We start from the raw sequence: 17,762 nt of genomic DNA, 5'->3' as shown, positions 1-17,762 counted from the left end.
GGGTAAGAAGAAGGCTGAAGATAGGCGTTATAACAATGTACGTTTTCAAGGATATATTTTACCTAGATGACCTTATCTTCAATTACGTACACAAAAAAAATTGTGGTAATCTGAATATCATCTAAGTAAAATCTCAACGCTGACCTGTTCTTGACAGCCTCGAAGTTATCGACTTCGACAACAACGGCACTCTCGACGGCTTTAATGATCAACATCTTATGGACGATGTGGCCAATGATCCCGAGTAGACACACCGCAAGACCGACCACGTTTATGAGGCTGAGCTGATCGCCGCTCACCTTCACCGCTAAGACCAGTATGCACATCTCCTGAAAACGTACAGAAAAACAAGACATTCATAATCGAATTTTTTTTCCCTGCTTATGCTAATAGCCTTGAGAGGCTACCGGAACCGGAGTGTTGCTAACACTGGCCCTAGCAAGAGCAGTGCTTCGCAGAATCTACCACCGGATCGGAAACGCGACCCACTGAGAAGATCCGGCGAGAAACTCAGTGGGCTGTGTCTGTGAGTTAATTCGCTCGTCGAGCCCTTCGTCGCAAGTGACGGGTTCGACGAGGACGGTGACCGGTGCTTGTGGTACCTAAAAGCACCGTTAATGGATCGGGAGGATCCGTAATGACGTGTTATAATCTAATGAGATTTGAATGGATATACTGCTGTTGACAAATATACATATAATGGCATCACATAGCGATATTGATTCGGCATAATTATCTGCAGGGCGTGATGTAAGCCTGCTCAGCAAGATACCACTGATGTTTTTATTTTAACCGCCAGTTAGGAATCCGTTCCGGTTCGAAGACTAAGGACAGCCTTTGTATGGTTGAAACTTCGACTTTATGCATCTAATCCGACATGCAGCATAGGGCAATAACATCTAGAAGCGATTTTATTGTGATTTGAAACTCGATCGCAAAATGTCAATTGAAAAGCGACACTAAAGAAAGACAATCGTGCAAATTGATAGGATTTAACCTGTGAAGGAAAGAGATAAAATACTTCGGGACATTCCACTACTACAGCTTTTAGCCATCGACCAAGTTAAGGCTCAGTTTTTACAGAAAAACGTCTGCCCCATCCTTCAAAATGAAATTAATTGCTGCTTCATGACAGAAATAGACCGGGTGATGGTACCTACCCCTCGCAAGACGCTTTACCACCAGTAATTACGCAAATTATAATTTTTGCGGGTTTGATTTTATGAACTGCACAAGGTTTCCCTTTGTTTCGAACTGTCAGGTCTATAGCGCGATATACCGCCAACCGGTTGCTCTTCCACGGCAAAACTTTGGAATTGCTTTCAGCAGTGCGCTATTCGCCCTCCCCCTTAATTCGTCCCGTGACCTTTACCACAGCCCTCAAATCCTTTTTTATTTCATTTTTTTTACCACGAACCACACTGTGATCTAAAGGACAGAATGTATTTAATATCTAAGTCGAGCATCGGAACCCACGTAGCTATCAACGGACTCCCGATACCTATGAAAACATTGAAAAATAAACATCATAAATATGCCTGACCTTGAATATTCCAGCAATGGACAGCGTCAGACTCGAAGTGTAGGTTACGACCAGGAACTCGCTGATCTCCATTGCGAATGCGATCGTCGCTCCAACGGTCACCTTCAAGACAGTTGGGAGTAACAACTCGTCGGGGAGACCTAGTAGGAACATGATGCAATCCAGGCCTGAAAATAACAATCATTTACAAGGGTTGGTGATAAAGAACAATTTATTCATTACGATTATACCCTCGATCAGTACTGGGGCTAACATTTCAATCTATATCATTCTCGGCGAATTATTAGTATAATTATCGATCATGCGTTAATTCGTAACTGAGCCGTGACCAACACTATAGAGTACCTTTTCATATCTGTTGTGTCAAGTTCGCGAATCCTGGACAGGAAATACTTTACATGAATTTCGTACTAAAAGTTTTGTCTCAAGCGTTTTTTTTTTATAAAATTATATTTTTTACTTTGTATCCATCGTATGCACACGCAACATGCAGATTCTAATCGCAAAGTAATAATCAATTTTAGTTTTTAATGGCATGATACTTGTTTCTTTGACTTCGCTTTGTTATTACAAATTGACAGTTTAATGTCAATTGTATATCAAACAATTTTCAAAGGTTTGGTCGATACTTCAATCTTTACTCGTGGTAGAACGTTCTGTGAGTTCACCATCCTGTCTATTTCTGCCGTGAAGCAGTAATGCGTTTCGGTTTGAAGGGTGGGGTAGCTATTACACTGTAAAACCTGAAACTTAGAACTCATTTCTCAAGGTCGGTGGCGGCATTTACGTTGCTAATGTATATGTGCTCCGGTAACCACTTAATATTAGATGGGCCGTGAGCTCCTCCACCCACACAATAAAAATAACAAACTCCAACTGTGCAATTAATGAGAAGACTACATAACGAAGACTCACCTTCAAAAATTGCTGTAAATGGTATCAGGGCTAAAAACATCCAGGGCTGCACGTGAAACACCATATCCACTGGGTTATGGAGTCCCAGCTTCGCCTTCTGCATGAGGAGTTGAGCGAAGGTCCAACGTAGACCCGCCGCAAAAGACGCCAGGAGTAGGAAACTGAATCCTTCGATGTTGAACTGGGTCGCTTTGTACGTAAACATGATAAGACCCGCCGCGATCATGAGGACGATGCCCACGAGAGACCAAGACTGTAGGACAAAATATTAAAACACCAGGTCAGAAATACGGTAGTTTGAGTCTGACTAACTGATCAGTTATCAGTCAGATGTATCTCTCCCTTCAAATCTGAATACCTGATCGCATAGCAGAAATACAGTACGGGTCCTATCTATCCTTATGAGCTCACAATAGGCTCTACCACCATTGTTTATAACAGTACAGATCTCAATTCCCACAAAATCATAGCCTGAACACCGAATCCAAGGACTCGCCGAATCGAAAACGGATATACGTCAGATGGACGGTAGTCGTAAAACTTCAAACTAAATTAATCATTTACATGTTAGACTAACATGATTCTGACAGTGATCTGCGCCGTGAAGTAGTTATGCGGTGAGGTTCGAAGATGGGACTACTGTTATAAAGCCAAATTAAAACATCGACCTCACATCTCACGGCAGATGAGGACATTTCTGTTGATATCTTTGAGGTCCCGCACATTCAGTCATCTACGCAATAAAGAAAATAACAACTTATGAAGGTTCACAAACCGGGTCGCTAATCTGTTATAGGCATATGTATACACGCTTTATTTTCAGGCATTAAAATATAAACACTGCACACATTGTCAATCAAAAAACTTAAATAGTAAGTATAATAAATATGTTGTCAATTTTGAGAATTTCCAAATACATTTGACGTTACCTAAATAATGATCATAAGACATTGTACGCCCAAACATCGAATGCTACGATGCTATGCTATGTAAGGCAATATGATTACAATCACGTCACTGCTAGACGAACTCAAAGTAATGCAGGTCATTTAAAAAAAAAACGAAAACAAAAAACGAATTGTAGTAAAAAAAGACAAGTCCGCTGATCTTGTTTCGCCGGTTCACTTAGGCTTTTTTGGAATCTGCAGTGGAAATCGCGTGTCGACATTAAACAACTATGCTTCGATGATATTTAAGTTGAAATAAATTTGATTGATACTTGATCTGAATTTCAAAATATACCTTAGATAACATTAGGGGGAAATGTTTTATTTTTAGAATAATTTTCGTGTTTTCCTAGTCTATATTAAAAACAGACTGTACAAATCAAATTTTTGCATTAGCAAGCACTTGCGATGTTTGTAATAACAGTACGGTGAACTAACACCACTTTTAATCGTTTTATGGGTCATTTTCTTTACAAACAGCATATTGTCCTTGTGTCGTTTTCGCGGCAAATTTTAAATTTGACATTTTACAACGCCAATCGATCTCCATTTTCGGATCTATCAAATGACAGAGCGAAGCTACATCGCATGCACACCGCATCGATTACAAAGGGCAGCCGAACAACACTCAAACAAATCTAAAAGATTCAAACATAACCGAATTCGATGACCGCGGGTAAAGTTCAATTATAATTAACAAAAAGGCTTAGTGAATCTAGAACAGTGCACGCGTCCAGGATCTCCGTGTGGAAGTCCTAGGTGTGTATTATGCATTTTTTTTAATCCTAGACGTACATCGGGGACCTAGGATACCTTGCTGGGCAAGTTCCTTCTCCATCCCTTACTCGATTGGTTTGCGCAGACCCAGTGTGTGTGTCACGAAGATAACCGGCTGAAACAGAATTACCAAGCCGGGAATCAACGTCTCACACACAGTTCTAATTCGTCCATTGGGTCACGATCCCGTTATGGTGGTAGATTCTGCAAAACACTGCTCTTGCTATGGCCATTGTTAGTACATTCTCTCAGGTTGAGAACTCAGCTACCAGTCACAGCGTAGTTCGAAAAGCCCCCTTGGCACCGGGTCATAAGGCAGGGCTGGATAATAACGTTTCTGATATTCGTTTCGTCTAAGCCTCTTTACAATTTGAAGTCGTCGTGGCCTAAAGGATAAGACGTCCGGTGCATTCGTATGAAGCGATGCTCCGGTGTTCGAATCCCGCAGGCGGGTACCAATTTTGCTAATGAAATACGTACTCAACAAATTTTAATGTTCACGATTGACTTCCACGGTGAAGGAATAACATCGTGTAATAAAAATCAAACCCGCAAAATTATAATTTGCGTAATCACTGGTGGTAGGACCTCTTAGGAGTCTGCACGGGTAGGTACCACCACCCCGCCTATTTCCGCCGTAAAGCAGTAATGCGTTTCGGTTCGAAGGGTGGGTCAGCCGTTGTAACTGAGACCTTAGAACTTATATCTCGAGGTGGGTGGCGCATTTACGTTGTAGATGTCTATGGGCTCCAGTAACCACTTAATACCAGATGGGCTGTGAGCTCGTCCACCCAGCTAAGCAATAAAAAAATAAAAAATAAAAAATTTACTTTCCATTCGAAACGAAAACTATATTGCATTAAAAGAAAACATATCTATTTTTGGATTACCTTTACCATTCAAAGTAGCTACAGCATAAGCTTCGTTATTCACCTTGACGCGAGCAATACATGAGGTCTAGCGAACGAATCCAATGAATTTACAAGAAGGTTATATTTAAATCAAACCGATACCGCTATATAGCCTCGCTGTAAAATGAGCGCTACAGAAGTACGGGCGGGGGATAAATAAATAATATAAACCTCGACGAGGTACCTATATAAATTCACTATACATACTGAACTTTAATGGTGAATGAAAATAATTAGGAAATTAGTCGTATCAAACAAATACTTTACTGGTGGTAGGAAGTCTTGTGAGTCTGCACGAGTAGGTACCACCACCCTGCCTATTTCTGCCGTGAAGCAGTAATGCGTTTCGGTTTGAAGGGTGGGCAGCAAGGGTTTACAGCCGTTGTACTGTAAGAACTGAGACCTTAGAACTCATGTCTCAAGGTGGGTGGCAGCGTTTACGCTGTAGATGTCTATGGGCTCCGGTAACCACTTAACATCAGGTGGGCCGTGAGATCGTCCACGAATCGAAGAAAAAAATAATTATAACTAATAGTTTAGAATCACAATTTTTTTCTTATGTTTTTATTGCCCTTGTAGGAAGACATGAACACGGTGAGCAACTACTCACCACCTAATGGTGAGTAGTTGCTCAGCTCCTCAGTTTCTCATCGGTGACTCTGTTAGTCCTTTTTTTTGCTTCAATTTGTAATTCGTGTGTATTCAAAGATGCAAAATAATTTTAGCGCACCGTAGTTATGTTTTTGAAGATTAAAACGAAAAAGAAAAAAAAATACTTGACGCGAAAACCGTTCAAAACATGTATATTTAATGAAAAACATACATAATGAAGAGTGACGTAGAAAACGTCTATGATCTACTCGCACGAGCGCGCGTTACAAAAAAGGCGCCCACGCGAAATCCGAGACTCTGAAAGCCTTTTACCTAAACCCATATATTATGTATATGAATACAGGAAACTACATTGAGACGTGGCATGTCAGAGTGTCAATTAGAATCACATTAGGAAGAACAATAGGTGACCAAACACATACGCATGAAATATATCAAAATATCGAATAACATACTGACTAGACGTTCAATTAGCCTCTCGCAAGGGGATAATGTGGTATTTGCTATAAAATAGGAAACACGACCGAGATTATTATACAACTTAATCAGGGGTTTCTTTAGTTCAATAGAATTTCTTCCGATACATTTTGGAAACTGTCAATATGGTCAATAATATCAAAGTATTTTGTGACCCTGGTACAGTTAACCTAGTCCCCTCCTTCGCGCATCGTATTCCTCAATGCTGAGGGTCGTGACCTTTACGGAGCACTTTTGTTAGGACTATGTTCGTGCATTCCACTCCTCCACTCCTCCATTCCACGGTTAACAGTCAGCCCTTTAGGCACATTTCTGTCGGATTTAAGCTTAGTTTTCGACAATTACGGTAATTATTGACCAGTAACTAACTAACATGAAAACAACAATTTAGCTAACACGAACGTGTTCTTTAAGCGCCAGTATTGTTCATTCGTCAATGCCAATCGTTGTGGACCTGACAACCGTAAGATGTTTCCACATTCGAACATTAGTTAGAAAACTAAAAGTCATGTTATATTCCAGCATGTGATTTTAGCAGCAGCTGTTTCTAATTTGATTTTTTCTTTTTTTCTTTTTTTCCTACCTATTCTATGGTAGCCTAAGACGTTATTCCAGCTACACCCAGACAGGTAAGTGAGCTCACGGGCTCAACCTGAGAGAATTTGCTAACACTTGCTCTAGCAAGAGCAGTGCTTCGCAGAATCTACCAATTTTTTTACTGGTGGTAGGACCTCTTGTGAGTCTGCGCGGGTGGGTACCACCACCCTGCCTGTTTCTGCCGTGAAGCAGTAATGCGTTTCGGTTAGAACTTGTATCTCAAGGTGGGTGGCGCATGTACGTTGTATATGTCCATGGGCTCCAGTAACCACTTTACACCAGGTGGGCGGTGAGCTCGTCCACCCACTTAAATAAAAGCAATAAAAAAAAACAATCGCTACCTCTAAATGTTATCTGCTTTCAATTTATTTAGAATTATTAATCTATTAACTACACTAATGCATCGTAGTTACCAGTAGGTAAATTTTGACTAAATGCTACAGCAATTATAGGCAGCAATCTGTAATACTGGTTGGTGATAAGGTAATATGTCCTTAATATTTCTTGACATTAGAGGCCTCATCCATAGTTTAAACTTTTCCTTGTGCATTCTTAAGACTTGTGCTCGTCCAATTATCGAGCTTTAGTGCAGAATCATCGAATCTTCAAGAGTTAAATTAATTACTTTTTATTTTAATAAATAATGCCTTTTATTTTGTAAGCGAGATTTAAAAAAAAAACTGGTTCCTTTCAATGTTTATTTTATGTTACGTACAACAAACGCTAAAGCTTATCAAAGACTATCGATTGACAAACAGAAGAGAAAAGTGTGCATAGCTGTTTTATCGTTTTAAAGTTTATTTTACATATTTTTGTATTATTTATTTATTTTTTGACATAGTTTTTATATTTTTTCCCGACATGTCCGAATCATATCGCACTTCATGTCGTGCAGAAACTCAACTTTTGTTATGCGGTTACTGATTATGAAATCTATGTAAGGAGTAAGAGGTGTTAATTTTTTAATTCATAAAAGCGGGTTCTATTTAAAACTAAACATATACAAGTGAAATAAACGTGCGAGTTTTATGTGTTAATGTTAATGTTCGTGTAATGAAAAAATTACTTAAGTGAAATACAAAAATGTTTTTCAATAGTTTCATTTATATTTGCAAGTTAAATTACTTTGTCCTTGTTGTTTGTTCTGTAACTATTATTGTTATGTAGGAAACGTGTCGAATAATGGTAGCGGTTGGCAGCCTTTAGCAATGGTTAAGGCCGACTGAGTTTCTCACCGGATCTTTTCAGTGAGTCGGGATTCCAATGCTTTGTTTTTTTTTGTATTTATTGCGTAGATGAGTGGACGAGCTCACAGCTCACCTGTTGTTCAGTGGTTACTGGAGCCCATGGACATATACAACGTAAATGTGCCCCCACCTTGAGATATAAGTTCTAAGGTCTCAATATAGTTACAAAGGCTGCCCCACCCTTCAAACCGAAATGCATTACTGCTTCACGGCAGAAATAGGCAGGGCGGTGGTACCTACCCGTGCGGACTCACAAGAGGTCCTACCACCAATAACTTTATCTACTTATTTGCGAGTGCTACAGAAAACATTAAGCTGTAGATTTAATGGTTTCTTCGGTTATCGCGCGTCATAGGCTTAATTAAAACTTCACAGACGACGTCGGGACCACGAAAATAATGTACCTGTAGTTTAAATTAAGTTGTCGACACTTCCATCGACTTCTTGTGCCGCAAATACCTAACGTGACGTAACTCTAGCTTGTCACTTTGACTGTCAATGAGCAACATACGTAGATATAATAATGATGTTCCAATTCTTTTTTTCAATAACACAGATTAATGATTCCCATATTCTGTGACCAATAAATGAGGATTTCTATACATATATCAAAAAACGGTTCCAACAAATGTAGTTTTTATGCAGCAAATCTATAAACTTATTGGAATAAGCACGCGTAGAAACAGAACAATACTCTTCTGTCCTTCCAAAATTGACAAATAGTATTAATAATTTTATTCTATTATTAAAAAAATAATCACTGGCTGTCATTAGTAATTGTAAATTGAAGTTTAGGTGTCGATTAATTTTCACTTAAAAGTTTGAAATCAATTTTGTTTTTGTCCTTTTTTATTTTTCATTCAAAACTTATACTGTTTCTGTTATAACAAATATAGTACATAATGAAATCGTTAGAGCGGTTAAATTTGATTGGCGTGTTCGATGATTCAGATTTAAATTTCTCGAAGGGGAAGTAATCGCATAAGAATTTACGCCCACATTAATCAAATCGAATGTATTCAAGCACAAGAGTGTCATTCTACAGAGAGTGTTATGACGCAAACACCTTGCCAAAACACATGCCATGTTCCTTCATCAATAATGAATCTCAAAGCTGTTACCGTGAAAATATTATGAACTATTCCTAGCCCCGTAAAAGAATTATGAAGTATGGATTTTTTCGGTTTTTAGAGATGGGGCACGATTAAAAAGTATTTTAGTTCAATTTCGTGTTTTATTTTTCAATAATCAGACGTATTGAACACATTCATGTTCCCGGTTATTTTAGATCCTTCAGTCATTCTTTTCATAGTTTCGTCAGATAAAATTTAATTAAATAGAATAATAGTTTAGTTAAAATCTAAATGCCACAAGAAAATCTCAAAATCGACAACAGCTGAATTATTTTACCAATAAATCGTTTGTCGAGACAACTTAAATTAGATTAAGTTTTGTCACACTGAATCTAAGGGGGAATCTAAGGGATGTTTATCTCAATATTCGTTTATTAGTATTTATGAGACATTTGTTGTTTTCTGTGCGTCAATTTTATCATGCATGTCTGTCGTGTGATGCCAGGCTGGAAAACCAGATCTAATAAAAAACATTGCTTTTGCCCGGGATAAAAAGTAGCTTGTCTCACTGACCCATAGACTACCAATCACTGGCATGGTATCTTTTCCTATGTTTTGCATTGCTTTATATATGTGATGATATAAGGATACGAATGGATATGGAGAATTTCATAAAGCCGTTCTTAGTGCGGAGATCTCGTAATGGTATTTCACTTGTGTATTTAAATATAGATAAAGATAGTGGATAAGAAACCCATAGAATGAGTTTTATGACGCTAATAGTGAAGGCCCAATACTAGATTGATGAAACTATGAGACGTGAAAGACACATTTAATGATGCAGCTATTTATCTAGGGACATAAAGTCTATGTGTTAAAGCGTCTAGCAAGCTTCCACCAGGAAAAACGTTCGTAGACTACAATAACTGACAAGCAAGTTAGGCCTGAAATTGGCCGTGTGGCATTACAAATAGCCCCAGTTCATAAGATAACGTTAGATACATTTTATACTTACTTAACATTTTTATTTAATATGTATTTGCACCACTTGTTGTTCCACTATCAACATGAATTTGTTGATAGTGGAAATATTTGGTAAATTATTTGGTATGGTCTTCATCATAATACCTATTCATATAACTTATTTAAATTAGTACTCGAATTATAAATATTAAAGGCGATGTTAATAAATAAATAGAAAACATAATTAATATATTTTCACATACATAACTAATTTTAATAAACCTACTTACTGCACCTATAACTAAATTGTACTAGGAACAAAGCTATTCAATGACCAAAAAAACAGACAGAGTAACAACGGAATCATGACCTCAATCATCTGCAAAGGTAAATCTGACATAATAAAGGAGCGTGGTCCAGTCTTTAAGTAACTTCAAAAGTTTCTCCAGCGTGCTTAGTGCGAGTTTTTTAACGTTCTCGATAGCGTGAAAGTTAACTCATATTTATATGGAATTGATCGTTTGCGTTGCGTTTACGGTAGGCAGCGGCTTGGCTCTGCCCCTGGCATTGCTGAAGTCCATGGACGACGGTAACCACTCACCATCAGGTGGGCCGTATGCTCGTCTGCCTACAAGGGCAATAAAAAAAAGCCTACGTTCGCCGCTCGGGGCGCTGTTCCAACTGCATACTAAATGGAGTTAACGTTTACGCTATCGAGAACGTTAAAAAACTCGCACTAAGCACACTGAACGCTTCTGATACCAGCTAGACTACCTGATATTTCCTCATCTCTATGGTTTCAAAGAAAAAAATAATTACACGATAAAACTAATTTCCTGTTGCTCGCGCGCTTGATTAATTAAACACGAAAGTATCGTCTTCGACGAAGGCAAACGAGTAGCTAGAGTTTGATCAATAGCAACAATAACGAAATCAGTATCACTACATAGTATAAAACAAAGTCGCTTTCTCTGTCCCTATATCTGTCTGTCCCTATGTATGCTTAAATCTTTAAAACTACGCAACGGATTTTGATGCGGTTTTTTTTAATAGATAGAGTGATTGAAGAGAAAGGTTTATATGTATAATAACATCCATTAAATAGTGGAGAAATTAATAATAAATTACAGTTTCCGAAGCGAAGCGAGGGCAGGTTGCTAGTACTAGGTAAATTTAAGTTTTACAACGGCAACTTGGCGACGCGATTTAATTAAATTCTGTGTACTGCTCGCACTTCGATCGTTACACAAGAGAAGAACTACAAAGTCTTGATTAAATTAATTGTTGCGAGTTCAACGTGACTAGCTAAGTTGAACACGCAATTATTATATTAATCAAAAGCGAATATGGCTTCAATAAAATTTCGCTTGTTTTTTGAAATAATCATAAAATTACTAGTGTTATTTGTTTCGGATGAAAATATCTCGAATTTTTTTTAACGCCATTTATGTCGAGTTAGGTTAGGATTTAAAAAAGTGTTGGCCCTTTGAAGCTGCTAATTCACTTTTGCGAGGTTCAGCCAGAAGCATACTATTCGAACGAAGTATGTGCCATTGCAGGAACCAAAGGCTAATAACTTGCTTACAAGTAAACAATATATTTATGAAAATCTGCTGAGAATTTCAATATTGGACAAGCGAAATTTTTCGTTACATATTTTATGAACGGTTCCTTAGCATTTAAAAACCGTTTGGGACAAGAAATGATATTTTGTAATTCTGAAACTAATAATATTCCTTTTTTTCAAAGGCCGCGTGGAAGATCTGCTTCGATCAACGTACCCCTCCAGATATACTTGACAGATCAGTAAATCGTAAACTGTAAACTCTTACGCCATCGAGTTACGTAAGTAAGATTTTTTGCCCTGCCTATTCGCTGGTAGTCTAAAGGGCTACTCCAGCTATGCCCGGAAGGGTAGGAAAGCTCACGGACTCAACCTGAGTGAATTTGCTAATACTAGCCCTAGCAAGAGCAGTGCTTCGCAGAATCTACCACCGGCACAGAATCGCGACCCACTGAGAAGATCCGGCGAGAAACTCAGTGGGCACAAAAAGTATAGTTGATACTCGAGTATCGAAAACAATAACAACGTTAAGCAAAAACGATTGGCGCAAATGATCTAAGGCCGCTTCTACCGCATCGTCGCGTTACCGGAAAACGTGCTAAGGTGGCTGACCAATCGTATCCGAAGGTTGTTGAAAAACAGTCAGTCAAATGGCTAAATTGAAGACTACAGATTCCAAACTCATAACCAGGCATTATTAGCATTAATTTTACAGTTCAATTTGTATTTTATCCAGTTTTTTTTATGTCCTTGCGGTATAGCTGTGTATATGCCAGCCGTTATGTTGTTATCAAAATATAAAGACATGTCAAATTTAATGTCGGCGCCCACCCTGAGGTTTGCGGTGGAAGTGGCAAGGCTATCAAGCGTCTGAAGGCCGGAGCTAAGGACATCGGTTTTGCCGGGTTGAGATGTGACGGCCCAACACACTCTCTGCCTGTATGAACTTCAGCAACTGAATTTCAGGTTTATGGTGACCTTCTTTTCTCGTCTGAGCTAATAAAAAATACCGTTAATCAACCTAGTTTGACGAAAAAAAAAACTTTTCATTTTTCATATAGTGCTCTAGGTCAGCGGTCGGGGAACTTTTTTAAATATTACCCCAAAATATTTTTGTGTAAGTTGATATTACCCATGGCTAGGAACAAAACAAGCGAAATCGCTTCTTTTTAGCATCTTTCATATTATAGCCTCCATGATAATTTTGAAAAGAAAACAATAACTAAAAACTTAATTTAAACATCATTTATTAAATTTATCAATGTAATACCCAGTAATACATAACGGTAATAATAGTAATATAAGATTAAGTTGTGGAAAAAAAAATCGCCCCCACAGAAAATATAAGTAAATGATAATTTCTTGTTATTTTATCATTCATATGATATCTTGTATTATTAGACGAAAAAACTAGTTTAAATTTTATATATAGCCCCCCTAAAAAATAATTTTTAATTTAAATTATTTTTTTCGGGAAAAAAGTCGCTTTTATTGGGCTTATTTTTTCGTTTCGTTTCATCGAGTTTGAAATCACAACGATTCTAAGGAAGTTTCACTTCAATAATTATATACTTTTTACTCACAAAAATTTCATTTTTACCCCCAAAATTTCTTTTTACCCCATTTGGGGTTATTTAGCCCGGTTCCTCGACCGCTGCTCTAGGTGGAAACGGAAAACCGAAATGAATTATCAAATTAGGACCTGAAAGTTTCTTCTCGCTCATGTTTTATGTACACTTATTAAGTAGGTAAACAATACACACAAAATTAAATCAAGCAACACACAGCTAATCAAACATACCTTCTTTTCCAAACCGAGAATTATCGCGAAGCCGAGAATGAAAATGATCGTTGTCGATTTCGTCATTGTGTACAGCGATATGGTGACGAGCTCCAGGCCCCAATTCGAGAAACCCACGTCGATGCCGCTGGACAGGCCGGTCGGCGCCACGGACCGGATGCAAGTCCCGAGAGGCAACACCAGCTGGGGGGTCTTCGTGATGCAGTATAGCACGGAACGCACTAGCACAGACAGCAACCACTTCACAACCAAGTGGTACATCACCACCGTCAATGGGTATTTGAAGTCCTAAAAACAGTAATTCATTAACTAGACCAATATGATTTCATCATACTACACTTTTACTAATTGAAGTTCACTTATTCAGTGTTATGCAATGCAATCAATGTATTTATGGAAATTCCAAAATAACTTATAGTATGATTGTAAAAGTGTGATTCCTATCTTGAATACCGGTAGTATGAAGACTTTTTTTTTTATCTTACCTATGCTGATAGCATTGAGAGGCTATTTCAGCTTCGCCCTAACGTATGTAGGTGAGCTCACGGGGCTCAAACCGGAGTGTTGCTAACACTGAACCTAGCAAGAGCAGTGCTTTGCAGAATCTACCACCGGATCGGAAATGCGACCCACTGAGAAGATCCGGCGAGAAAGTCAGTGGGCTGTGTCTATGGATTAATTCGCTCGTCGAGCCTTTCATCGCAAGCGCGGTTTCGACGGTGCCGGTGCCGGTGCTTGTGCCTAAAAGCACCGTTAATGGATCAGGAGGATCCGTAATGACGTGCTTTGGGCGACGTCGACAGTTTACCATTCGGTCTACAGGATCGGGTATGTAGTTTCCAGTGGCCATGACAAGAGAGTTCTCATGTCGTGCCGCCTTCTCAAAGTGGCGCAGCGATGCCGACTGTAGATACTTACTGACAGAGTCAAGCTCCAGGTCGTCGTGAAGATCCACGAATGAAGACTTACGGATTGGCACTACAACCTTGTCTCTTTCTATCACAAAGTTATTTGTACGGTTTGTAGAGCGGGATAGCTATCAGACCATGCTTCAAGGAGGCGGCCGCTTAACACTACGGATACCTTCTTCTCAGTACAATGAGAAAACAAAACAATAACCATTCCTATTTTTGTGAAAATTTGTATGTACATAAATGTCTAAGGAATTTAGAGACTAGTAACACATGTTACAATTTCTTAGTAAATGTTAATTTTAGTATATATTTAGAATAGTTAATGGTTTAGACGTTGTATTTACTATATATTTAGATACTTGAATATATTACAGATTGTATGTACAATATAAGTTTGGTTTTTCATTTTTATTCTTCGTTTTCAACAAGGGTGATCATACAAATCCTTGGTCTGAGTTCTGGTTAAATCAGCGGTCAATTGAAAGCCACTTCGGGTTCGAATGAATCTTTCATGCGCTATGGAAATTAACTAACATCTGTACAGTATTCCACCGGTAAAATTCATCGCTGAAATCTAATTTCGATTCCATTCGACTATTTTACAACAGATTCAACCCAGGCCGAGTCGTAATAAATATTATTTTGTATTATTTTACTATAACACATATACAATTAATTCATAGTTATTACGTATACATATTATAAATACGATACGATAATAATAGAATGAAAATGACGAAGGTTTTTTATACCAGTTCACCGCGCTTATCGTTACAGTGGCATTCGATACAAATACAAAATACCCAGTGAATTTCATAGTACGATTATGTATATAGGTAGATTACATATAAATTTATACTTTTACTATCTCTTTAAGTTTTTATCAATCAGTTTGTCTGAGAAATTGCACTTTACGATGGGTCTCATCATAAGCTCGCGATTTAAGCCACGTACTGTGTTTTCATTTACGTATATTATTTTTTATTTCCCTCATATCCAGACATACGCCCACCAGATGGTGAGTGGTTACCGTCGCCCATGGACGTCAAAACTAAGCCACTGCCTATATTGCTCTCAAACTACATATAAGCTAATAGGGCACATTGTGTCTTCAAAAGATATTTCTTCGGAAGTGTATCGTCTCTAACGTGTTCACGTCAATAATAATTTATATGAAATCAATGTAGTTACAAATTTTGTATGTTAGATGTACGATACATTACGCTAATTCGATAAAACGTCACTTCCAACTATCGTGGGAGGCCTACTCGTTGCTTCCGATACGCAATCGCCACCCAACTGCCACCTGTTCTACAAGCAATGTACAGTGGCCACTACCACTTCCATATTGCAATCCTTTGGGCTATGTCAGTTACCTTGGTTCTTTTTCGAATCTCCTCAAACCGAAGATACCTCTTTCAGACAACAATTTTTATCTAACGAAATTGTGAAAAAGATGCATCCAGTATGTTGTGGTGTACTATTGTTTACAATATGCAGCAATCTATCAAAAGAGATCAAGTCTTTAAGCTAATTATTTAATTATGAAAAAAAAAATACATACAAAAAATATATACCTACAATAGACAAACATAATATGAAATCACTATATATAAATAACTAGGGGTGCTCAATAAAAAGTATATAATAATTATAGTGCAATTTTCTTTTATTAAATGTTATATTATTTTTCGAAGTAGTCACCTTTCAGGTTTACTTTTTACTATACTTAATTACTTCAGTGCGCCACGTAGGGCCCCAGTGACATACAAGGCACTCAATGTGTTAAAGTATTCAATCATTACCACCCCTTAGCTGTACCAGAAAAAACAGCCCATGATCTTACCAGTGGATGGAATCGCCTTACATTTCTTCGAAGTTAGGCATGACAGTCCCTTACAAGTCTTGGACTGGTTTTTTGTTTCTGGGTAATAATGGTGAAACCATGTTTTGTTCATAGTTACGGATCGAGTCTAAAATTTGTCAAGATCTTGTTGTAATAAACGCACATAGCTTTATGAAATTCTCAGTCTCGTTTGTTTCTGTGTGTCAGGAAGCATTCTAGGCATATAAGTGCTGATACTTTTTTATACTTAAATTATTGTGTATAATATTATCGAGACTTCCTAAGAAAATCTTCATTTCTTCTGCTATGAAACTAACAGTAACACAATGATCCATCAAGGCAATGTTTTCAAGTTTATTAATCATTTGTTCAGTCACTACTGATGTAGAGCATCCCATGTGGGGGTCGTAGTTAAGAGAAATATTTCCTCACTTGAACTCAGCTCACCAGCTCATAGCCATAGAAAATGGAGAAGCATAAACTCCTAATATTGCTCTCAAGTTTTGATTTACCAGCTCTGTAGTAAAATTTTTCAAGCAGAGATATTTTATTACCAGAAGCTGCTTCACTTTTGTTCATTTTCAGAATACATTCCAGCATGATGCAAACAAATTACTTCTATTTTTAAAAAGAAAAGAGAAATGATTGCTTTTTTTATTACTATTATATGTAATGTCTGGAGCGTGCCTGCCAGTATTTTTTTGCTTTCCAAGGAGAATGTATCGCATAATCACTTTTTATTAAACACCCCTGATACTTACCAATATACTTACACAGAAATAATAAAGCAACATCTTGAAAAAATTACATTAATCTCTATTGATGAATTTAATTTAAGGAACTTATAGTTGAGATTAATCAGTATGAAAATGTGTTACAGAGTATGTTATATGTATTGTCGACTAGACATTGAAGATAAGAAGCATGTTAGGCTATTGTATTTTATTGCAGTAGATAAATTAAATGATTTTCGTTATCACTATGATTATTGTATTTAATTGTTATTATGTTGTTTGCTAAGGATACTATTGTGACTGTAATGGTATTGAATTGCATAAATGTATTACAAGGGAACAGTGCCTCTTTAATTTTTACAGTACCATACTATATTCCAATTTATTCAAGGCCTATATTTTGGTATTAACTTAGACCACCTACTTAACACTTTATAGAAAGAAAAAAATTAATGATGTTATATATTTTTATGTGTAAGGACAAATTCATATCTAGTTTCATAATTTCTGAACTATCTAACATGTTGTGGAAGTGGCATTGGATTGGTCACATTTTGAGAAAACCCAATACCCACCTATCAAAGAGAGCACTGACTTGGAAAGTGTCTGGCAAGAGGAAGAGACGCCGCCCCAGAACAATTTGGCTTCGAACAGCTAGGTCTTGGGCATGATGTGGGAGGAGCTAGAACAGACTGCCCAAGACCGATGTAAATGGTAAAAATTGATTTGAGCCCTACACCCCAGCAGAGGGTAATAGGAAGGAATGATGATGATGATGATCTAACATGTTGCAAATAAAGTGCTCTATAATAACTGCTTCATTAATATAAAGTTTGTAGTG

At 37.6% G+C, this 17,762-nt stretch overlaps 1 protein-coding gene across 1 annotated transcript in view; it reads right to left on the bottom strand.

Annotated features, from left to right (window-relative positions):
* The window catches only part of LOC114246909 (solute carrier family 35 member H1), a 28,198-nt gene that overhangs the window by 9,355 nt on the left and 1,081 nt on the right, over positions 1 to 17,762 (bottom strand). The window contains exons 2-5 of the mRNA XM_028179649.2: positions 13,428 to 13,715; positions 2,459 to 2,711; positions 1,544 to 1,710; positions 145 to 329 (exon numbers count right to left, since the gene is read on the bottom strand). Of these exons, the coding sequence (XP_028035450.2) occupies positions 145 to 329; positions 1,544 to 1,710; positions 2,459 to 2,711; positions 13,428 to 13,715 (893 nt within the window). The remainder of the gene's footprint in view (positions 1 to 144; positions 330 to 1,543; positions 1,711 to 2,458; positions 2,712 to 13,427; positions 13,716 to 17,762) is intronic.

This window comes from Bombyx mandarina, chromosome 01 (genome assembly GCF_030267445.1).
Source record: "Bombyx mandarina strain Sakado chromosome 01, ASM3026744v2".
Lineage (NCBI taxonomy): Eukaryota > Metazoa > Arthropoda > Insecta > Lepidoptera > Bombycidae > Bombyx > Bombyx mandarina.
The sequence above is the reverse complement of the archived record's forward strand: the minus strand, read 5'-3'. Positions and strand labels throughout refer to the sequence as shown.